This window comes from Carassius gibelio, chromosome B23 (genome assembly GCF_023724105.1).
Source record: "Carassius gibelio isolate Cgi1373 ecotype wild population from Czech Republic chromosome B23, carGib1.2-hapl.c, whole genome shotgun sequence".
NCBI classification, from domain to species: Eukaryota; Metazoa; Chordata; class Actinopteri; order Cypriniformes; family Cyprinidae; genus Carassius; species Carassius gibelio.
The window spans coordinates 25,829,593-25,855,395 of NC_068418.1; the positions used below are offsets into that span (position 1 = coordinate 25,829,593).

The 25,803-nt window shown below is 35.1% G+C and overlaps 1 protein-coding gene across 1 annotated transcript in view; it reads left to right on the forward strand.

Annotated features, from left to right (window-relative positions):
* Nucleotides 1-25,803, forward strand: part of LOC128011791 (collagen alpha-1(XXIV) chain-like) — a 91,663-nt gene that overhangs the window by 23,527 nt on the left and 42,333 nt on the right. Inside the window, exons 6-18 of the mRNA XM_052594513.1 lie at nucleotides 594-647; nucleotides 1,621-1,674; nucleotides 4,066-4,110; nucleotides 4,835-4,888; nucleotides 5,867-5,911; nucleotides 6,624-6,677; nucleotides 8,062-8,106; nucleotides 8,813-8,866; nucleotides 9,787-9,831; nucleotides 23,301-23,354; nucleotides 23,436-23,480; nucleotides 24,567-24,620; nucleotides 25,713-25,766. Coding sequence (XP_052450473.1) covers nucleotides 594-647; nucleotides 1,621-1,674; nucleotides 4,066-4,110; nucleotides 4,835-4,888; nucleotides 5,867-5,911; nucleotides 6,624-6,677; nucleotides 8,062-8,106; nucleotides 8,813-8,866; nucleotides 9,787-9,831; nucleotides 23,301-23,354; nucleotides 23,436-23,480; nucleotides 24,567-24,620; nucleotides 25,713-25,766 — 657 coding nt within the window. The remainder of the gene's footprint in view (nucleotides 1-593; nucleotides 648-1,620; nucleotides 1,675-4,065; nucleotides 4,111-4,834; nucleotides 4,889-5,866; nucleotides 5,912-6,623; nucleotides 6,678-8,061; nucleotides 8,107-8,812; nucleotides 8,867-9,786; nucleotides 9,832-23,300; nucleotides 23,355-23,435; nucleotides 23,481-24,566; nucleotides 24,621-25,712; nucleotides 25,767-25,803) is intronic.

Genomic DNA, 25,803 nt, shown 5'->3' on the forward strand with positions numbered 1-25,803 from the left:
TTGATTGGCAGCAATAGTGTTTCTGTCAAGGATTAAAACTAGCATTCGGGCCTGAATGGATTTGGAGCTGTTTGATTGACATGCTAAATTTGGTCCATGTCGTAAGACTTTTTTTTTTTTCAGTGAACTTCCAGAGACTCCCTTTGGATTTAGATGCTTTTAAATGTCATTAAAAAATATTGTGTAGTGCAAATAAACAATATTGCACAGATGATTGAATGAATAAATCAATGAATGGTGGATGATGGATGTTGATCGACACATGATTGATGGATGAAATGATTGAGGATGATTATTGTTGCATTGGTGGATGGATTGATGAAGCATTGAATAAATGGGTTCAGATATCAACGGTCTTAATTTATTTAAGGTTTATTGTATTTGCATACTCGTTGAAAGCAGCTTTTGCCTCTTAAATCTCTCCAGATCCACTGTTATTACTTGCCTTAATCTGTCAGCGCAGGAGAACATGATTTGCATGCGTCTTCTTGAATTTTAGACATGCTTCTGAGTTTCCGCTGACAGCTCGCTTTATGAGATGTACTGTAGAACATCAAACTGAATTAACACAGTTCACCTTATTTATGTCCCAGGGAGCAAAAGGTGATCCTGGACTGTCCCCGGGTCAAGCGCCGGCAGGTGAAAAGGTAAATGATCCCCAAACACAAACTACTGTACAGCATCGTTTTTTCTCAGGGTACTTTGAGATTTCTTTGCCTTTACAGCCCTAAAACATTAAAGTACAGCAATCACTCATTGGTTTTCTGGTCTTTAAAGGGAACAATCACCTATAAATTAACATTTTCAGTTTACTCATCCTCACGTTGTATCAAATCTGTAGAGGACTTTTTTCCTGCATGGAAAACAGAACTAAAGCAATACTTGACCGGTAAAATGGTTGGGAAAACTGTTCTCCCAAAATGTGAATGTAAAGCAACATGTTTAATTCAAATATCGATCAAAGTGTATCTTGTCAGATGTTTTACTTACTCTGGAGGAGCTATAGGCCTACTTGTAATAAAATAAAAACTAAAATACACAAATAGCGTTAATATACTTGAATTTATGTCATTAACATCACAAGATTGTTTTGTTTTATATCATTTATTTATATTAAATCTACAGATCTACAAATAAAATGTTTACTGCTACTGAAAGAAGAAAACAACAACAGAGATTTATATTATAATAGCTATTTTCAAAGTTTCAGTGTAGTCTCATAAAAAACAAACAAAAAAAAACAAAACACTTTGAATAATGTTTATTAGTTTTAGCAAACAAGTTTGGCTTGTTTTTAAAAATAAAAACTATAAATGATTTCTGCTCTGGAAAGACTTGGTGTTGTTTTAAAACAAAAGCCACTATATATCGGTAGCATCACCTGTTATCGGTCAAAATTATTTGAAAAATATCGGATATCGGCAAAAATCTTGCATCACTAAGTTATACAAAATATGGGTGTATGTTTGATTTCCCTGAAAGAAAGTCTCTGAAATGTAAGGACGATAAGTAATCAATGGCAGAATCGCTTGTGCTTGAATTGCTGCTGTTTTCTTCATCCAGGTATGACCCTCAGGTGATGAAGGCAAGCACTGAGAATCTTCTCTTTTATTATTTCAGGGTGAAAGAGGACGGCTAGGTCCACAGGGTCCCAAAGGTGAAGCAGGTCTAAAGGTAAGACCTTCTCTCCCACCTCATGACAGAGAGCCCGTTTGGGCTGAATTATGGGATGTTTGTTTTGGTGAGATACAGTGTTCATACAGTATCCGTTACCACCACCGCTGTGGCAAGGCCCTTCTGAGCAGTGGCTAGATTGGATTACAGACCAGAATAAAGACCCTGTGTGGTGTTTTTGGGGCAGGTGAAAGTCTGTTCACACTTTTCAATAAGTGGCTTTGCTCGGGGAGTCGCCATCAACTGGGAGCCCCCGTTAGAACATGAGACCCCCAGAGGTCAAGGGTCATCTTTTAGAGGAAGGGCACTCTACAGGGTGACATGAACAGTCAATGTCGTATCTTCAAAAGTGCAACTAGCGCAAGTTTTCACTCACATAACATGTTTATATGCAATATTTAAGGTCTATGACTTACGTTTTTGTGAGGGTAGTTCATTGGGAGATGTCATGAGGGATATGCAGTAGCTCTTGTTTGGTTTGTGAGGTAAAGAGAACCAAAGGCCTTGTAAAGTCATTTCAGTTTCGACTAGAAATTTTTGGAAAGAGCTTGTTTTGCTAATAGTGGACAATTGTAATTGGATTTTCACTTGCAATCACCAAAGCACAGTTGAGACTGTTATATTGTGGTCCAACTTTTAGAAAATTAATGTTTTCCAAGTTGAGTTTTCTTTGGAGATGGAGGCCTTTTGGAAAGAGCTCTTTTATATTGCGTTGGGGTCCTTTAGTTGGTTTTGAAAGGTCAGTGCTAAAATCAGATATGTATGGTTAGGTTTGTGGATCCTGGCCTGATTCATCTGAGAGTGGGAAAACCACAGGGATCTTGAGGTGAAACCAGAACCGTTGATAGAATAGATCAAGTCATGACAGAAGTCATTGATTTGCCTCCAAAGACAAATGGCCTCCAAAGACTTATAAGCTGACTAAATTAAGTTCATCCAGGCTTCATTTCTTCCTTTATCAACCCATCTGAGCTGTGGGCTGGGATATCAATCCTAAAAGCAGAGTCATTTCTTGCACAACATTTACTTTACTTGCATAGGTGAATGCAATTGATTTTACGTCTATAATATGACGTTTTCATGGTGAAACAATACTCAAACAACATTTATTAATATAGCACATTTAAAACGACACCAGATGACCAAAGTGCTTTACTCAAACAGACACAATGCACAACGATATCCATTACTGACTGATCAATGTCCCAAAAGCTAGGGGCAAACGTATGCCACAGAGTAAAGGTATGTTTTCAATATAGATTTAAAACAGTCTAATGAGTCACATGATTTAGCGTACAATGGGAGATTCTTCCAAAGACATGGGGCTACCAAAGAAGAGGCTCGATTACCTTAGATCTGGGAACATGTAATAGCCAACTCTGTGATGATCTTAGAGGTCTAGCAACACATTGCTGCTTCAACAGATATGAAATGTACTGTACTCTGGAGCAATGGCATGCAAACCTTTAAAAACCACTATCAAACTTTATATTGGACTCTAAAATCAACAGGAAGCCAGTGCAGTGTGAGTATCTTGAATGCAGTGCATCTTAAATACTCAATGAGTTGATTGCGAAGAGTCCACAGTAGAATTGATATAATTGTCTTGGCTTTAATTTGTTGTTGAACCACCTCTCCTCGCTCCTGCCAAATTCCGGAGTCTTTGATCTTGAGCGTGCTTAACTTAAGCGATCCGTTTAAATGCTGTTTTTATAGGTCATTAGTATCTGGAGCACTCAGCTTTTGCAGTAAAATGTTTAAGGAGCTTGAACAGAAGTAGTCCTGCGGGTCCAGAACAGGTCAGGCGTAAATCACCGTGACCTCTGATGCATCAGAAGGCCTGGAATTTTCCAAACCAGAGGATTGCCCACACTTGCACTTCCACACTTCCCGCTCGGTCCAACATACAGCGCCACCTGCTGGCAAACAGAAGCAGCACCTCTATCAAATCAGGCATCTGAATATCAACATGTTCAACTCAAAGATATATTTGCACAGCTGACTTTAGGATTGCATTGTTGTGTTTCAGTAGATTTTGATCAGTTCCAGTTCCAAACACAAGAAATGTTTGGAGGTGAGGGTCTCTGACCTCCCCTCTCCGTCTCACTGTCGTGACTTGTCTCTCTTTCATGGGCTGGAGCTGGAGCTGTCAGACGGGGAAAGCTTTAAAGGCTTTTGACAGTTCTGGGGAAATTCTTAGGGGTGATTAGTCTTATCTGAGGCCACTGGGACTTTAGGCGGCAAATACCCAGAAATGTGGAAGAGATGGAACATCAAGCACAAGTCTCTCTGTTTCTCCTTGTTCTTAACATTGTAGGGAAATGAGAAAATTATTTGCCTTTTATTCTGTAAAAGTTTGTTATCTCCTTTCATTTTTTTTTTCACCTGCAGGGTCCCAAAGGCTATCCAGGACCAGCAGGTCTACCCGGAGAACAGGTGAGCAGATGAAACGTTTGTGAGGTCCACACATTGATATTTTCAACTGTAGTTAGTATCCATGAAGCTGCTGTGAGGCTGCAGTTTGTCAGACCTCTAGCCATATTTAACTGGTATCACTATTATTACTGCTTATCATATTGGTAAATTGGACGATAAAAAAAACGTAATTAGCTATTTTTAAGTAACAAGCGTTGTATTATTACTAGCTATGAGTTGTTAAAATCTTTTTTTGTCAACATTTTTCCTCAATAGATGGAGCTGAAAATCAATTTCATACATCCTGAGGTTTTTGCATTATATTTAATCTCCCTTTCATGTAGCAACGATCCTGTTGTTCATATCTTGCCCATACAATCGGCTTTAATTCTCCTTCCATCCCTGCCTATGTGTTTGACATGGCATTAGACAGCTCTATGAGTTGTACCTTTGTACCTCCTCAATAACCGAGTCCGGAAGGTTTGGAACTCAATACATGGAAAGTTTCATTCAGTCACAAACGCAGTCTTTATATGCAGTCATCTAATGCAAAGATGATCTGCTCTGGAGCCGTGCAGCGGAGAGGAGCCGCCGTCTGGACCTCAGCCAGGGTCAGTCTGCGGAGAGCCGCTCCGGCCCGTGGATGCTTCGAGAGAGAGATGCCACAGGGAACAATAGTGGCTCTATTCATCCGCTGGCAGCCACTCTCATCTCTCATTCACCTTTTTCTTTCTTTTCTCCCCAGGGTTTGCCAGGATTGCCGGGTGTATCTGGGGTGGCAGGTTACCCTGGCAGGCAGGTGCAGTGACCAATTTCCACTAAAAACAACAAAAAAAACGTTCTGATACCTTTACTTCATTTTGATACTAAATTTGAAATATTAAACTTGATTCCAAATTGACATTTTATATCAGGCAGCTGTTTAGAATGTACTGTGCAGTATACTATATGTTGCCAAGTATTTTAAAAAGTAGTCTTAAAATAATACACCATATGAAACGGTTAAGAGTGCATAAACATTTAAAGGCAAGGTGAATATTGTGAAAATGTGCCACCACCACACTTCCCCAGCTAATCAATCACAGTACATTAAGATAATTGTTTTGTCTTTAGTTTTCCTACATGTTATGCATTAACTTGCATAGATTTCCAGAAGATAGGTCTGAACATTGGATAAAGCCAGATTCAAAATTCATGTTTGATTTTATAGAGGGATTATGAATCTCTTTTTATCAATCCATGAATCAGAAAATACTATCAACAGCCAGAAAAACATATATTTTCTCCATGTTTTGAGGAATGAAAAGTTATATAAATCAGTGTAAAGAAGCTCCTGAGTAAAAACCTTCAGAATATTGATAGGAAAAAAAATTGCTAAGTTTAGTGTATATTTGAATTCAAATCTACAGAAGCAAATAGATAAAGTGCAATAACATGAACACTTGTGTTTTAGATGTTTTCTTTACACTAGTCCAAAACAATACATGATATGAAAGTAAACAATCTCCAGATTGATGATACAGGATGCAGTTTGCTGTAAAAAAAATTTTTAATTCTTGACATTTTGTAAATATCATGTAAACATGAATCTCAGAAAAACCACACCATTTTTTTCCCCAATTTTCCCCAGTATATTTCTTTATGCTAAGTATAATTTCTGTTGTTGCTGTTCTATTCCATTTATTCCTTTTTTTGTGATAAATATGACCTTGACATGTTTTTGGCAGGTTTCAAGATTCAAGATTTGTCTTAGATGTGAATGTGTATAATGTTGCAGGGTTTGGCAGGACCGGAGGGAAACCCTGGACCTAAAGGTGTCAATGTACGTACAGCAGTCATCTCAAAATCTTTTATCATTGCAGTCCTCCAGCCTGTTGTGTCCCAGTTCTCAAGAATCAAGATCTGACTACTGCATCTCAGAGATGTTGCTTGTCTCAGAAACTGCTTTCAACATCTGGCAGTGTGCCTTGGCACAGGAATGTGCAGAGATGGGAGGAGGGCTGTTTCTTTCATCTTTGACTGATAGTACATGTGATCCCACTTAACAAGAAAGAAGAACAGCACATATAGTGCTCTGTCCACCTACAGCAAACAAAAACATTTATGAATTATGAATGATTTGTGTTCACTGTCCAGTTCATTAAACGTAGAAAAAATGAGTTTATCATAGTGGAGGTGGAGATTTTAGGCTCATGGCTTATTAAAAATTCAGTTTTTCTTGTCCAGTAGGTGGCGCTGTCTCTAAAATGCTCTAGTATCATCAGTGAATGGAGGCGATGACTTGCACCAATTTTTGTTCCAATAAGCCACAGCGTTTCAAAGATATGGCCTTGCCTTTAGTTCGTTGTCATTGCATTTCTTAGTGCATTATGTATAAATAGTAAATCAGAGCACAACGTTTGACCACCATGGTATCAGGAATGTCTGACCAAATTTTGGGGACAATCTGATGAAAGAGGAGTTCAAAAATTATACTGTATACATGTACAGTAGTTTTGATCTATCTGTGACGTGTGTCTGTTTTTCTGTTTCAGGGATTCATCGGACCCCCAGGGGTTGCAGGAGCACCAGGTCTGGAGGGAGAGAGAGTGAGTTCAGATACATAATTATTCATCATAATTTCACATTAATGCATATAACGTGCAAGCAGATCCCATTAGCATGATTTGAAGCAAAGTTTCATGCTGTCGATTGTTACTGAAAGTCATTTTGAATCATCATCTATTAATTTGTACAATCACAGAAGTGTGTTTACACTGATGCACATACTGTAGAATTGATATCAATTAGGCCAGCATGCAGCATTGGGATTAAGTGGCTACAATTTGCAACTAGATGAAATATTTCATATTAACATCTAAGGTGTGATAATTTACCAACTCTGTCTCATGTCAGCACCCTGTTTAACCTGGTCAGTTTCACTTGGTATCAGTGGTATCTGTAATGAAGTTTAGTACATGCAACATACTTTACTCTCAGAAATTAGATTTACATTTATGCATTTGACACTTTTATCAATGCAGTGCAAGCTGATTTGGAAGTTTTCCGTGTTCATGCATTCCATGCAAATCAAACCCATGTTTGTGGCATTACAAGCATCATGCTTTACTGTTTGAGCTACAGTTCTATTAGTTCTATAGTTTTTAATATATTGAATAATCAGTTTAATAGTATATTTAGTAATTTTGTTATATATTTTTTTTCATTTGTATTATTTTGTAAATATTTATTTATTTATTTATAGCTTTAGTAATTGGACTATATGAAAACTACAAATATTGCCCTGCAACTAAGTGAAATAGTTTTAAATAATAATACTAATAAAAATAATAATAGAAAAACTAAATATTTTAATTTTCAATAAAGATCAGGCGCAAGGTTGGGTGGTTCGATTCTCCGGGAGCACATGATAAAAATAAAATTGGTAAAAATTGATAGCCTAAATGCACTGTAAGTTGCTTTGGATAAAAGCATCTGCTAAATGCATACATTTAAATTAAATTAAATGTAATTTAATTTAACAAAATTTTTTACATTAAAATTTTATTAACTAAAATGCATAGTAAAGCATTTTTACCAAATAATTTTGTATATTTCTGCTCCTGTACACTTGCCCCATAGACTTCCATTGTAAAATGTCTTATCTTAAAACCATGTTTTACTCTTTTAGCATGATGACAGATCAGTCATAATGATCACAGGTCACAGATGCTGATTATACCTATCAGTATTATTTTAATATCAGCATAATGCCGGTTTCGTCCAGACATGTTAGACTGATTAACACACATGGGCTGTTAAGGCCCGAACATTGTGTAGAGAGTTGCTGCGATTTGAATGAAAGATGAATGACATGAGCTGGACAACACACAAGACAACAGCGTTGAGATTGATGAGGCCACTCGGCTCAGTGTGATCAGTGTGTGTCAGATCGGATCGGTTGCTAACTGCTATCGTCTCGATGTGTTCCAGGGAAATCCAGGTCCTGTGGGAATCAAGGGTCCCAAAGGAAGACCGGTAAATGCTCTCTCATTCATAAGCTGTCATCAGGGGAAATTATGCAAATGAGTGATGCATATTTTTAACAGATGAAGTTACTTGTGGGTGAAGAAAACGCAAGAAAATGAACAAAGAATCTGTTCTTGTCATCTGCCGTCCAGCTGTAAAGGCAAAAGCATGATCCTGGTGGATCTTAAAACTAAAGACTTACAACCAACTCTACTTTTTAATGGTTGATGCTGATACCAATATCTATAGACTATCTATATAATCCTATAGATAGTCTATAGATATTAGTATCAGCATCTTTGGTTTTTAACCTGGAGTCTTCAGACATTTGATCAGTCGTTCCTTGATTGATCCGAATCTCAGAGTCACTCTCAGCTTCTCTAAACTCTGGAGAGCAGCTCATGTTGGTGTAGTTTTGGGAAGTGTTGGTCCTGAGAAAGCCTGAAAGGTACGAGCCTGTTAAAATCAGCACAGTGTCGGTTTGCCAGCTGGGCTCGTGCCCGCCGTCTGCAGCAGAATGATTAATCACAGACGCGGATGAAAGCTTGCTGGAAGACGTTCAGAGGCCTCTGGGTCTCGAAGACCCAAGCAAACATGCAGACGCTCTCCTGAACTGCAAACCGCTGCCATTTACTCAGCAGATCCTTTACAGTAACATGCACTGATCAGGTTACATGCATAGAGACATAGAGACGGACACAGTGTGTGTTTGCAGGGTGTTGTTGGTGATGCTGGTGAGCGAGGGCCGCCCGGACCAGACGGAAACCAGGTACAGCAGATAAACACAGTTATAGAGTTAAGATGCATTCATTCCAGAGTTAATGGCACTTTGCTGCAGATTAGGACAATAGATCTATATTCATAATTTAATTAAGGGAAAAACCGAAGTATACCATGCATTAAAACTATTCTTCGATGTACAAATTGTGTATTTATTAAGTACACTTTCATTCTGAAAATGTTTGGTGAGATTAAATAAAGACTAAATAATGTGAATTAAATTAGATAGAGCAAGGGATTAAATTGATCAAAAGAGACATTTCTAATGTTACAAAAGATTTCTATTTCAAATGAAAGCTGTTCTTTTGAACTTTCTATTCATCTGTGAATCCTGAAAAATAACATGTATTGAGTTTCCTCAAAAATATTGTGCAGCACAACTGTTTATTATAATCAGAAATGTATAATATCTTCATGATTTCTGAAGATCACGTGACACTGAAGACTGGAGGAATGATGCTGAAAATACAGCTTTTGATCACAGGAATAACAGATAACAGATGTTCACTAGAAAACAGCTCATTTAAATTGTAGTAATATCTGAACCACTCCTAAAGGATCCCACTTTTCTTCCTACATGAAAGTAATCAAAGCGTCCATTGCAACTATTAAAAAGGACATAAAGTTTTATTTAAGAATATCTTTCTGGATTATGTAAGGCCTAAAATTTATGTGTGTCATTGAACTATCAAGACGTCAATTAGTAAGATTTCTGATAATAATACAATGTCTTAAATAAAAAATAACGCAGTGTTTCTGATAATAGTACAATGTCTCAAAAACCTGAAACTCCTTCCAGCTGTGTAGATCTTTGATGTCTGAAAATACTCCTACATGCAGACCAATCATCAGACCTGTTCCTCTCGAATGCATTGTGGGATTGAGTTTCCTGTGTTTGGTGTGTTTCAGGGTCCTGTCGGAGGAAGCGGCAGCAGTGGATTCCCAGGCTTGAGAGTGAGTCCTTACACACACGTATAACACAGAGAAGGGTGCACCATGCAGATATCACTGCAGAAAACACACACTTAGAGCAGAGCTTGATGCTGCTTTCATATCTCTGTTCATCTGAAAATGACTGTGCCAATGACTTTAGACCAGGTTTTAGTTGTCGGTGGTGCATTCGATTTTAAATGCATTTTCTAATCAAACAATGTGCTGCAGGATGTGAACGGCATCGGGTTAGTATTTTACAGCGCAGTATTATTAATATATATATATATATAATTTTTCATAATAACAAGTTACATTTATGAAGCACCTTTCCAAATCATTTCATTCATAGATGGACAATAGACATTTGCAAAGTCCAGAACAGTTGCACACCACAGTAATAATGCAATTGCACTTGCAAATTCCGCCGTGTAAATAGTGAATCCGTCATGGCATGAGCACAACTGGCTCTTAAAGGGAACAGCAGATGAGACTCTGATTGGTTTATTGACCATTATGCACAAAACACACCCATTACTCATTAAGAGAAAAGGGACAATGGTTTTAGACCATGCAACCAATCGTTTTACCCGTCATTAAACTGGCAAAAGTGGATTCAGACATGCACTGTGCACTTTAGACCATGCACTCATTTTCATTTAGTTTAGCTTGAATTACTAAAATAACTTAAACAGCCAAAACTGTGACGATTGTGATGATTTTCATGCACATTTAATTTTGGCCTTGATGTGCAAAATTAACTAAAATTACAGTTAAAACTAAAAATGATCTGTGTATCTATGCAAAACTAAGACTGTGTGAGTAGAGTGATGTGGTGTAGTGATGGAGCAGGTTTATCAGCAGAGCTCTGTAAGTGTTGAGTGTTATTAATGTCCTCTCTGCAGACATCAGAACAAGCTGCTGGAAAAGCTCTTTTATATTGAAAAAAAAATTGTTTGTTGTTAAAATGCCCACTTTTAAGATCTTTTACATCTGTTATTTATTCATTCGTTCATTTACTGTATTTAATGTGTATTTCTTCCAGTGCTTTTGGTATGAGAAAAACACATTATATATGTGTCAATAAAATGTATCTTAATTTTATCAATTATCTTAATTTGTTTTATTCTATGGCAGAAACAGGCTTTTATATTTTTTATTAAATATTTTGAATAAGTTTTATTTTTGTATTTATATTTTATTTTTGTATTTTAGTTTAATGTATGTTTTTGACATTTTTATTTTTTGTAAATGTATATATATATAGTTGTTGTTGTTTTATTATTAATTGTTTTCAAGTTTAAGTTGTAGTTGTTTTAGTTAAACGAATAATAATAATAATAATAATAATGCCTTGGCAACTAGCTGACATAAAGTAATTGACTTTTATAAAGCAAGTTTGTTGTTGTTGTTGTTGTTGTTTAACGTTATTTTATTTTAATCATCAAAACTACTTCTTTAATAGGTTTAACTTTAGTTTTAGTTTAATGTAACTTCAGTAACTCTGCTCAGGGCACCTTTAAATGTTCAGTTCTCTCTTTCCTCTCCTTCATTTGTGTCTCTCTGGAGAAAGTGAATAGTTGTGTGTGTGATGTTCAGTAAGCGCTGGTTAGAGGAGCGTCTGCTCGTCTCGTTCCGGATTTAACCCAAACCCCCAGAGCTGTATAAAGAGATGTCAGGTGTCAGGTGTCAGATTTAGAGCGGGATGCTGCAGCTTTCTCATGATGCTCTCAGCTGATGATCAGAGAGATCCTGGTGTGTGTTTAGGAGCTGTGGGAATCAGCTGCAGAACAGATTCTGAGTCACTGAAATAGAGACAATAACAGAGAAACAGAGACTCGGTTCTGGGACAAACCTAATTTACTTCATTTAGATTCATTATTTTATTCACTTCTTAGTTGCATGAGGTCTGACTAAATGTAATAAATAATATTGTGAAAATATATCAATGCTAAGAAAGAACACTATTTTACACAAAATGTATAAATATATAAATGCTTTAGTTTTAGAGTCTTAGAATTTTCATTTTGCTATTTTTTTATATTGTATATTCAGAATATATGAATATTATGAAAAATATATCTACATACTTTTATATGTTACATATTAATAAATGATGAAACATATACCGGGGGTTAAAGTTTTTATTATTATTATTATTATTATTATTATTATTATTATTATTATTATTATTATTATTATTATTATTATTATGTTAAAATAATACAATAATGTAATATTCTATTTCAAATAAATTATTTTACATTTTCAATTCATTAAATTATTTATTTAATGTTAGATGCATTAACAATGACATTATTAATTATATATTATAATAATGATTAAAATTGTTTGCATGCAGAACATTTTTAGGCTTCTAAACAATTTTGAGGAGTAATTTTAATGATAATTAAACACATTGACCCTCATTTTTACTTTAATTTAAGTAAATACTGAAAATTTTTTGGTAATTGTTACAATTAAATGTTTCTTGAGCAGTAAATGTTTCATATTTTCATGATTTCTGAAGAACGTGACACTGAAGACTGGAGGAATGATGCTGAAAATACAGATTTAATCACAGAAATAAAATACATTTTAACACAGATTCACACAGAAAACTGCTGATTGAAACTCTAAAACTATTTCACAATATACCTGTTTTTCCTGTATTTTTAATCAAATAAATGCAGCCTTTTTGAGGGTGTTCATGTCTGATGGCTCTTTAATGAGAAACTGCTCTGTTAGTGCTGAGCTCAGATTGAAGAAGAAGTGCTTGGGATGCGTTTATACACAGATATGCCCCGACAATATATTGTTACACTGCAAGATATTACAGCATTAGGATCTGTAAGTTGTGTGTTTCTGTTACTTTAACTTATCAAAATAATTGTGTAACTTCTTTTTTTAACTTGCAAAATGTAACTAGATTTGTTATGTCATTATGATCAAGTTAAAATAACTTGCACAGACAAATTGATTCAACTTAAACATTTTAAAGCAGTGATATTTTTCAGTGTTCATATAAAATAACTTCAATTGAAAAGATTTAAATGGTAATTTTTTGGTTTGGATTATTTGGAATAGTTAACGTGATATTATAGTGTTAATGTGTTAATTAATTAACACTGACAATGCTTTTATCACGCATTAACAGTTTTTATTATTAGGGGTTCAAGCACGCAGTGCTGAAACCCTATTGTAATTGTTAAGATTTTTATTATTAGGGGTTCAAGCACGCAATGCTGAAACCCTATTGTAATTGTTAAGATTTTTATTAGGGGTTCAAGCACGCAGTGCTGAAACCCTATTGTAATTGTTAGGATTTTTATTATTATTATTATTATTATTCTTCTGCCCTAGAACTGAACGTGCAGCCCAAACCGTAAGGCCTAGAGAGCTGAAATTTGGACAGATCGTAGAGCTCAATTTGGGGAGAACTTATCAAAGTCTCAGCCCAATCGGCCTAACGGGGGCGCTACAGCGCGAAAAGCAAAAATTTTGGACATTTTTGGCCGTAAATCGTATACCGTTAGCCGTAGACTCAAAAACATGGCATTGTTGCAATCCTTGGGTTAGCCCGAACAAAAGTGCACGGCGCCTTTTTGGGGTCTACGACGCACCGTTTTCTCGCAAAATCGAGCTATATCCGAAACCTACTTTTGCGAACTAGTCCTAGGATTTTCAACCAATCAGAACCAAACCAATTCATAAATATTCCCTGGACACTCAATATCAATAATTATCAAAAAAAAGTTGAAATTTCAATTCTTACGCGAAACAGTACACCAAAAAGCGTCTATGCTAACGTTAGCCAAATGCTATTTTGACTATAACTCTTGTACGGAATGAGATATCTTCACCAAACTCGGTACACATATGTATGAGCTCAATCTTTGGTCAAATCAAAAAAATTGCGCATCTCTGCCACTTGGGGGCGCTATAAGATAGAAAAAACACATAAATTGCTATAACTAGGCAACCGTTGGCTCGATCGACTTGAAAATCGGTATGCAGTGTCTTGGTCTGAAGGGGCACAAGTTCCTATGAGGACATTTGCATATCTCAAAAAACATGGCCGCCATTGGCCAAACAAATTTAAGCACCTATTTGAAAGGGTTAACGGATGTTGATCGGAACGAAACTCGCTGGGTACGTTCGACTCATGAACCTTAAGGTCTGTAAGAATTTTGAAAGAAATCGGCCACTAGTTGGCGCTGACGAGTTTCATGGCTCTGTAATCACGTGGTGTTTCACATATCAACACAATATGCATATCATTTGATAGATTTCCTCGTAATGCACAACTTTGCCTCAAGAACCATTGCTGTCAATCAAATCGTTCAATTGTTATTCACAAATATGTTAAAAACATACTTTTGCGAACTAGTCCTAGGTTTTTTGCCCGATCGGAACCAAACCACTGCAGTAATATTCTGTGGACACTCTTGATCAATAATTATTAAAAAAATGTTGAATTTTGTCCTTTGGTTAGCTGTAAAGGGATAATTTAGAAAAAGGGGTGTGGCCAAACATACCCCAAAGCCTATAAAACCTAAAGGAAAACTCAAAACTTTATGAAACTCAGTGAAATCATGTAACAGGTGACTCTTAACAAGCATGCAAAGTTTCATGGAGATCAGACCATAGGTGGCGCTATAACAGTAGAAAAGGTCTCAAAACACAAGATTTATATGGTAAATGGCCTCAAATTGTTTGAAAATGTTCATATATTCACTCAAAAACACTAAATCTTCATATCATATGATAAATCTCCTCATTCTGAACAACTTTGCCTCTGGGACCAATGTTGTCAATAAAGCTGTTAATTAAATATTCAAGATTATTTTAAAAAGTTACTTTGGCATACTTGTGATACGGTTTAAGCTGAAAATCAATAAAACCACTGAAGTACAATTCTCTAGACTCTGAAGGTCAATAATTATCAAAAACATGTTGAACAATTGCATTTGGGCAACTATAAACCAATAATTTTATAATATGTTATTTGCATAGTGTACACAAAGGCCTATTTATACAAACAGAAAGCCCACAAATTATCAAAACTGTGTAAAAAAATGCATGATTTCATTCTAAACAAGCACGCAAAATTTAAGAGAGATTGGGCAAAAAAAAAATTACAACACTATAACAGTTAAGTTTTAAAACACAGTGTTGTTTGAGTAAATGCAATTTATAACCACTAGATGGCAGCGGAAGACCACTAATGGGCTCATTCAGCTAGTTAAACAGTACTGTTTTCATGAATTCATGCCAAAACATTAATAAATTAACTGTTATAACATTTTAAATCTCATTGAATTGATGTTTTCCATTTTGTTTATACAGATGTATCAGTTTTTACAATTTTGCCACATTATGTTTACAGTTTAACCTGAAAATGACATCTAAACTCTGAAAAAGAGAAGACTTGCAATAATTTTATGTCACCTATCACTTATTTCAAATACCTATATCTGCAACAAAATGTTTGTGCATGTATATGTGTGTCTTTGTGTGTGTGTGTGTGCATATGCTTATAGAGTATACATATATTAGTCTAATCATTTACTTTCAGTGTGTGTGTCTGTCTGTTAACCTGTTCTCTATTTTGGATGTGTTTAAATGTCATCCAAACATCCAGGTTGGCTCTGACCACCTCAGATGCCTTAAATGCTTGAACCCCGGTAAAATGCTGCTTGCAGCTTTAATTAGGGGTTCAAGCACGCAGTGCTGAAACCCTATTGTATTTGTTAGGATTTTTATTATTAGGGGTTCAAGCACGCAGTGCTGAAACCCTATTGTAATTGTTAGGATTTTTATTATTATTATTATTATTATTATTATTATTATTCTTCCGCCCTAGAACTGAACGTGCAGCCCAAACCGTAAGGCCTAGAGAGCTGAAATTTGGACAGATCGTAGAGCTCATTTTGGGGAGAACTTATCAAAGTCTCAGCCCAATCGGCCAAACGGGGGCGCTATAGCGCAAAAAACAAAAATTTTGGACGTTGTTGGCCGTGAATCGTAAACCGTTAGCCATAAACTCAAAAACATGGCATCATAGCAATCCTTGGGTTAGCCCGAACAAAAGTGCACGGCGCCTTTTTGGGGTCTACGACGCACCGTTTTCTCGCAAAATCGAGCTATATCCGAAACCTACTTTTGCGAACTAGTCCTAGGATTTTCAACCAATCAGAACCAAACCACTTCATAAATTTTCCCTGGACACTCAATATCAATAATTATCAAAAAAAAGTTGAAATTTCAATTCTTACGCGAAACAGTACACCAAAAAGCGTCTATGCTAACGTTAGCCAAATACTATTTTGACTATAACTCTTGAACGGAATGAGATATCTTCACCAAAATTGGTACACATATGTATGAGCTCAATCTTTGGTCAAATCAAAAAAATTGCATATCTCTGCCACTTGGGGGCGCAATAAGATTTAAAAAACACATAAATGGCTATAACCAGGCAACCGTTGGCTCGATCGACTTGAAAATTGGTATGCAGTGTCTTGGTCTGAAGGGGCACAAGTACCTATGAGGACATTTGCATATCTCAAAAAACATGGCCGCCATTGGCCAAACAAATTTAAGCACCTATTTGAAAGGGTTAACGGATGTTCATCGGAACGAAACTCGCTGGGTACGTTCGACTCATGAACCTTAAGGTCTGTAAGAATTTTGAAAGAAATTGGCCACTAGTTGGCGCTAACGAGTTTTATGGCTCTGTAATCACGTGGTGTTTCACATATCAACACAATATGCATATCATTTGATAGATCTCCTCATAATGCACAACTTTGCCTCAAGAACCATTGCTGTCAATCAAATCGTTCAATTGTTATTCACAAATATGTTAAAAACCTACTTTTGCGAACTAGTCCTAGGTTTTTTGTCCGATCGGAACCAAACCACTGCAGTAATAATCTGTGGACTCTCTAGATCAATAATTATCAAAAAAATGTTAAATTTTGTACTTTGGTTAGCGTTAAAGGGGTAATTAAGAAAAGGGGTGTGGCCAAACATACCCCAAAGCCTATAAAACCTAAACAAAAACTCTAAACTTTATGAAACTAGGGAAAAACATGTAACAGGTGACTCTTAACAAGCATGCAAAGTTTCAAAGAGATCGGACCATAGGTGGCGCTATAACAGTAGAAAAGGTCTCAAAACACAAGATTTATATGGTAAATGGCCTCAAATTGTTTGAAAATGCTAATATATTCTCTCAAAAACACTAGATCTTCACATCAAATGATAGATCTCCTCATTCTGAACAACTTTGCCTCTGGGACCAATGTTGTCAATAAAGCTGTTAATTAAATATACAAGATTATTTAAAAAAGTTACTTTGCCAAAGTAGTCCAAGGCTTTAAGCTGAAAATCAATAAAACCACTGAAGTACAATTCTCTAGACTCTGAAGGTCAATAATTATCAAAAACATGTTGAACAATTGCATTTGGACAACTATAAACCAATAATTTTATAATATGTTATTTTCACAGTGTACACAAAGGCCTATTAATACAAACAGAAAGCCCCAAATTATCAAAACTGTGTAAAATAATGCCTAATTTCATTCTAAACAAGCATTCAAAATTTAAGAGAGATTGGGCAAAAAACATTACACTATAACAGTTATGTTTAAAAACAGTGTTGTTTGAGTAAATGCAATTTATAACCACTAGATGGCAGCGGAAGACCACTAATGGGCTCATTAAGCAAATTGAAACAGTACTTTTGAGAAGATTTATGAATTCATGCCTAAACAATAAATAAAAAAACACTGTTACAACATTTTAAATCTCACTGAGTTAAAGTTTTCCATTTTGTTCATACAGACTTATCAGTTTTTAAAATTTTGCCACATATGATTACAGTGAAACCTGAAAATGACATCCAAACTCTTAAAAACTAGTTTAATCATTTAATTTCAGTGCGTGTGTCTGTCTGTCAGCCTATTCTCCGTTTTGGATGTGTTTAACTGTCATCCATACGTCCAGGTTGGCTCAGACCACCTCAGAGGCCTTAATGTGCTTGAACCCCGTAAATGCTGCTTGCAGCTTTAATTATTATTATTATTTTTCCGCCTTAAAACTGAACGTGCAGCCCAAACCGTAAGGCCTAGAGAGCTGAAACTTGGTCAGATGGTAGTAGTCTTGCTCGCTACTCAGATACAAAGAACCGGCCCAATCGGCCTAACGGGGGCGCTACAGCGCAAAAAACTAAAATTTTTGACATTTTTGGCCGCAGGTCGTAAACCGTTAGCCGTAGACTCAAAAACAAGGCATCGTTGCAATCCTTGGGTTAGCCCGAACAAAAGTGCACAGCTGCATTTTTTGCTCTACGACGCACCGTTTTCTCGCAAAATCGAGCTATATCCGAAACCTACTTTTGCGAACTAGTCCTAGGATTTTCAACCAATCGGAACGAAACCACTGCAGAAATATTCCCTGGACACTCAATATAAATAATTATCAAAAAAAAGTTGAAATTTCGATTCTTACGCGAAACAGTACGCCAAAAAGCGTCTATGCTAACGTTAGCCAAATGTTATTTTGACTATAACTCTTGAACGGAATGAGATATCTTGACCAAACTTGGTACACATATGTATGAGCTCAATCTTTGGTCAAATAAAAAAAAATTGCGCATCTCTGCCACTTGGGGGCGCAATAAGATTTAAAAAACACATAAATGGCTATAACTAGGCAACCGTTGGCTCGATCGACTTGAAAATTGGTATGCAGTGTCTTGGTCTGAAGGGGCACAAGTACCTATGAGGACATTTGCATATCTCAAAAAACATGGCTGCCATTGGCCAAACAATTTTAAGCACCTATTTGAAAGGGTTAACGGATGTTGTTCGGAACGAAACTCGCTGGGTACGTTCGACTCATGAACCTTAAGGTCTGTAAGAATTTTGAAAGAAATCGGCCACTAGTTGGCGCTAACGAGTTTTATGGCTCTGTAATCACGTGGTGTTTCACATATCAACACAATATGCATATCATTTGATAGATCTCCTCATAATGCACAACTTTGCCTCAAGAACCATTGCTGTCAATCAAATCGTTCAATTGTTATTCACAAATATGTTAAAAAACTACTTTTGCGAACTAGTCCTAGGTTTTTTGTCCGATCGGAACCAAACCACTGCAGTAATATTCTGTGGACTATCTAGATCAATAATTATCAAAAAAATGTTCAATTTTGTACTTTGGTTAGCGTTAAATGGGTAATTAAGAAAAGGGGTGTGGCCAAACATACCCCAAAGCCTATAAAACCTAAACGAAAACTCAAAACTTTATGAAACGTGGTGAGAACATGTAACAGGTAACTCTTAACAAGCATGCAAAGTTTCATGGAGATCGCACCATAGGTGGCGCTATAACAGTAGAAAAGGTCTCAAAACACAAGATTTATATGGTAAATGGCCTCAAATTGTTTGAAAATGCTCATATATTCACTCAAAAACACTAGATCTTCATATCATATGATAGATCTCCTCATTCTGAACAACTTTGCCTCTGGGACCAATGTTGTCAATAAAGCTGTTAATTAAATATTCAAGATTATTTCAAAAAGTTACTTTGGCAAACTAGTGATAGGGTATTAGCTGAAAATCAATAAAACCACTGAAGTACAATTCTCTAGACTCTGAAGGTCAATAATTATCAAAAACATGTTGAACAGTTGCATTTGGACAACTATAAACCAGTAATTTTTTAATATGTTATTTGCATAGTGTACACTAAGGCCTATTAATACAAACAGAAAGCCCACAAATTATCAAAACTGTGTAAAATAATGCATAATTTCATTCTAAACAAGCATGCAAAATTTAAGAGAGATTGGTCAAAAAAAATAACAACACTATAACAGTTATATTTAAAAACACAGTGTTGCTTGAGTAAATGCAATTTAGAACCACTAGATGGCAGCGGGAGACCACTAATGGGCTAATTCAGCAAAGTTGAACAGTACTGTTGAAAGGATTCATTAATTCATGCCAAAACATAAAAAAAAATTAACTGTTATAACATTTTAAATCTCATTGAGTCAATGTTTTCCATTTTGTTCATACAGATATATCAGTTTTTACAATTTTGCCACATTGTGATTACAGTTTAACCTGAAAATGACATCTAAACTGTTAAAAACTAGTTTAATCATTTAATTTCAGTGTTTGTGTCTGTCTGCCAGCCTATTCTTCATTTTGGATGTCTTTAACTGTCATCCATGCATCCAGGTTAGCCAAGACCACCTCAGAGGCCTTAAATGCTTGAACCCCGTAAAATGCTGCTTGCAGCTTTAATTATTATTATTTTTCCGCCTTAAAACTGAACGTGCAGCCCAAACCGTAAGGCCTAGAGAGCTGAAACTTGGTCAGATGGTAGTAGTCCTGCTCGCTACTCAGATACAAAAAACCGGCCCAATCGGCCTAATGGGGGCGCTACTGCGCAAAAAACAAAAATTTTTGACATTTTTGGCCGCAGATCGTAAACCGTTAGCCGTAGACTCAAAAACATGGCATCGTTGCAATCCTTGGGTTAGTCCGAACAAAAGTGCACAGCTGCATTTTTTGCTCTACGAGGCACCGTTTTCGCGCAAAATCGAGCTATATCCGAAACCTACTTTTGCGAACTAGTCCTAGGATTTTCAACCAATCAGAACCAAACCACTTCAGAAATATTCCCTGGACACTAAATATCAATAATTATCAAAAAAAAGTTGAAATTTCAATTCTTACGCGAAACAGTATGCCAAAAAGCGTCTATGCTGACGTTAGCCAAATGCTATTTTAACTATAACTCTTGAACGGAATGAGATATCTTCACCAAACTCGGTACACATATGTATGAGCTCAATCTTTGGTCAAATCAAAAAAATTGCTCATCTCTGCCACTTGGGGGCGCAATAAGATAGAAAAAACACATAAATGGCTATAACTAGGCAACCGTTGGCTCGATCGACTTGAAAATTGGTATGCAGTGTCTTGGTCTGAAGGGGCACAAGTACCTATGAGGACATTTGCATATCTCAAAAAACATGGCCGCCATTGGCCAAACAATTTTAAGCACCTATTTGAAAGGGTTAACGGATGTTGATCGGAACGAAACTCGCTGGGTACGTTCGACTCATGAACCTTAAGGTCTGTAAAAATTTTGAAAGAAATCGGCCACTAGTTGGCGCTAACGAGTTTTATGGCTCTGTAATCACGTGGTGTTTCACATATCAACACAATATGCATATCATTTGATAGATCTCCTCATAATGCACAACTTTGCCTCAAGAACCATTGCTGTCAATCAAATCGTTCAATTGTTATTCACAAATATGTTAAAAACCTACTTTTGCGAACTAGTCCTAGGTTTTTTGTCCGATCGGAACCAAACTACTGCAGTAATATTCTGTGGACTCTCTAGATCAATAATTATCAAAAAAATGTTGAATTTTGTCGTTTGGCTAGCTTTAAATCAGTCATTTAGAAAAGGGGTGTGGCCAAACACACCCCAAAGCCTATAAAACCTAAACGAAAACTCAAAACTTTATGAAACTCGGTGAGAACATGTAACAGGTGACTCTTAACAAGCATGCAAAGTGTCATGGAGATCGGATCATAGGTGGCGCTATAACATTTGAAAAAGCCTCAAAAACACACATTTTCAATAGAAAATGATCACAATTTGTTGGACATGTTCATACATTCACACAAACACTAGATCTTCATATCATATGATAGATCTCCTCTTTGTGAACAACTTTGCCTCAAGGAGCGAAGATGTCAATCAAATCGTTCAATTGCAATTCACAAATATGTCAACAAGCTACTTTTGCGAACTAGTCCCAGGTTTTTTACCCGATCGAAACCAAACCACTGCAGTCATTTTCTCTGGACTCTCTAGATCAATAATTATCAAAATTTTTTCAGAATTTTGTCCTTTGGTTAGCTATAACTGGCTAAATTAGAAAAGGGGCGTGACCAAAATACCCAAAAGCATATAAAACCTAAACGAAAACTCAAAACTTTATGAAACTTGATGAAAACATGTAACAGCTGACCCTTAACAACCATGCAAATTTTCATGGAGATCGGACCATAGGTGGCGCTATAACAGTAGAAAAGGTCTCAAAACATAAGATTTACATGGTAAATGGCCTCAAATTGTCTGAAAATGCTCATATATTCACATAAACACTAGATCTTCATATCATATGATAGATCTCCTCATTCTGAACAACTTCTGAGACCAATGTTGTCAATAAAGCTGTTAATTAAATATTGAAGATTATTTAAAAAAGTTACTTTGGCAAAGTAGTCCAAGGCTTTAAGCTGAAAATTAAATCAATAAAACCACTGAAGTACAATTCTCTAGACTCTGAAGGTCAATAATTATCAAAAACATGTTGAACAATTTTATTTGGACAACTATAAACCAGTAATTTTATAATATGTTCTTTTCATAGTGTACACAAAGGCCTATTAATACAAACAGAAAGCCCACAAATTATCAAAACTGTGTAAAATAATGCCTAATTTCATCCTAAACAAGTATGTAAAATTTAAGAGAGATTGGGCAAAAAACATAACACTATACTATAACAGTTATGTTTAAAAACAGTGTTGTTTGAGTAAATGCAATTTATAACCACTAGATGGCAGCGGAAGACCACTAATGGGCTCATTCTGCAAATTGAAACAGTACTTTTGAAAAGATTTATGAATTCATGCCCAAACAATAAAAAAAAACCACTGTTGCAACGTTTTAAATCTCACTGTTAAAGTTTTCAATTTTCTTCATACAGACTTATCAGTTTTTAAAATTTTGCCACATTATGATTACAGTGAAACCTGAAAATGACATCCAAACTCTTAAAAACTAGTTTAATCATTTAATTTCAGTGCGTGTGTCTGTCTGTCAGCCTATTCTCCATATTGGATGTGTTTAACGGTCATCCATACGTCCAGGTTGGCTCAGACCACCTCAGAGGCCTTAATGTGCTTGAACCCCGTAAATGCTGCTTGCAGCTTTAATTATTATTATTATTCTTTTTGAAAGCTTGTTGCTCACTGTAAGTGATTAATCACATAAAATCATGCATATTTTTATTTGGATAAATAACCTTAAATATTATTTTCATGCCTTCTAGAATAAATTAATATTTAATAAAATGTAAATAATATAATTATTTATTTTTCTTATTTCTGACCATATATTTTGCCATTACAGAATAAAAAAACAGCAAGACCATCTGTTTATTTATTTTTTTCTTCACTACAATTTCATTTATTTATTTCTTCATCTGACAAATTCTTTTTTGGATGTAAATGTGTTCCCTTGAAATCCTTGTCATGCAAATGTGTTCATATATTATTATTATTATCATTATTTAAATAAATTAAACATTCAATTCAAATACATCAGTGTTTTTTTGAGCTGTCACTCACTCAGTTATTCCCTGTCTCTTCTCTCAGGGCGATCCGGGGCCCGAGGGACCCCGCGGCTTTCCTGGCATTGTGGGACCTCAGGTAACATCCCGTCAGGTCACGCCTCAGAGTTTCTGTAAGCTGATTGGCTGGACAATGAAGATCTTGTTCTCTCATTGGCAGGGCCTGACTGGAGGGGCGGGGCCTCCTGGAATGAAAGGTGATAAGGTGATTTAAATATTTCTATTATTGCAGAGAACATGCAAACGTATGAGGTTAATGTGTTGGACTGACAGATGAACTGCACACTAGAATTCATTGATGTTTCTCATAAGCTTAAATGCTTTTGAGAGTCGTTTTATTGAGAAAAAGAAGATCTGTTCATTTGTGAAATCATTACTTCATTTGTGAAGATTTTAAAAGCTTAAAAAACTAGTTCTGTAGATGAATAAAAGATGTTATTTTGTAACTTTTTTATAGCTATAACTGATGTTTTGTTTCTTGAGATAAATTAAACTAAATAAATAATAGTAAATAAATAATAACATTATAAATAAATAAAATTCCATTTTTAAAAATGTTTTTTTTTAGTTATTTTATATATATATATATATATATATATATATATATATATATATATATATATATATATATATAAAAATACATACTACATAGGTATGTTTAAAAATAAAAACAGTAAAGAATAAAATTGGCCTACAGTAAAAACACAAAACAATTAGTGAAAATTACACAACTTAAAATGAAAATGGAAAATACCAAAATAAAAACGAATTTAAATGTATATATAAAAAAACTATAATGGTATTTGGGAAAAAAACACACACACGCACACACACATACACACACACACTCACACACACACACACACAGACGCACACGCACACACACATTTTATTTTATTTTAGCTAGTTTCCTGCAATGTTTCTCATTCTCATTTATTTTAACATGATGCACTAAAATAACTAAATCTAAAACTGACATATAAAATAAATATATAAAAATAATTTAAATTATAAAATCTTGAACGAAAATTTTAATAGAAAGTACAAAAATGAAATAAAAAAACGTAAAAAAAATTCTATGAAACTGTATCTCAAAGATAATAAAACAACACTGGCTGGAATCTAGACAAAGAAAAGGCCGAATCTGAAAGGTTTTGTTTTGCTCACTCTGGTCTGCTGCTGTATATACAGTACATACAGTGTAAATGCATACATGAGATCCAGCTCAGGCTTGTGTTCTGCTCCTGTGTGTCTCGTCTGGACTCTGTAATGCTGATGCTGTATGATTTAGGCTGAACCTGGACTGAGGGGTGACCCGGGAGAGACTGGATATCAGGGCGACAAGGTGAGCGTCAGGAGGAAACCGTATGCTTGGTTTCTGTCTGTCTGTTAAAGCTCTTGTTGTATTCCCTTGTGTCTGAAAGTTTGTGCATGATAGGAATCTGCTTCAGGAATCTCTTAAGATGCATTATTAGGCCTTTAAGATTTACGCTTTTGAATTGCATGGTTAATATCCATATACTAAAAAACATTAATACTTTATGTGTTACATGCTTGTCATTATAAATAAATAAATAAATGGAGCGGGTCAGATTCTTACATTTTTGCATGTTTATTATTGAATATTTGCATCTATTTAAATAATTGTTTTGTTTAATGATTTGTATTATTTTTATACCTTATAATTTATATTTAACATGGTTATTATTGCATCTATTTAAATAGAATAACATTAAATATATATAATAATATATATATAATCAATATTATATATATTATATATATACAATATTATATATATATAAATATATATATATAATCATAAAATTTAAAGAAAACATTTTTTTCTATAGAAAATAAAATCTATTTAAGAGAGTATATATATATTTAAAGATTACAAATATAAAAGTTGCATTTTTATCTTTATATTTATTTTAACAAATATTTTTAATATTTTAATTACAAAATATTTTTAATAAAAAAAAAAAAAAAAAAATATATATATATATATAGATATATATATATATATATATATATCTTTTTTTTTTTTTATAATTATAACGTGCAATATTCAATGAGTTAAAATGTATGATTTTGAAGCAAATTGGATTTATTCATGATAAATATATAAAGCTGGTTATTGTGTGTATAACACATACAGTATAGTAGATCTATTTCAGAAATCTGACCGGTTTCATTTATGTGTGACTGACAAATATGAATCATGCTGAGTTTAAACAGTGGAGTGTAAATGGATCGAGATTTTATATTTAATTCAAATACACAAATTGTACATATTTCTTGAGTGAGACATTTGAAGAAATCATGAACGGCTGGTTAAGTAAGGAAGTTTGTTTGGTCTGAATGTGTGAAGATGGATTGGGTGGTTTATGCAGACAGCGAGGAGACTTGTGTTTTGTTTGTGTCTCTCTTCCAGGGGACCGCTGGGAATCCAGGTCCGACGGGACCACGCGGAAAACCAGGACCTCTCGTAAGACCCTCTGTGTTCAATACAGATACTGTTGATT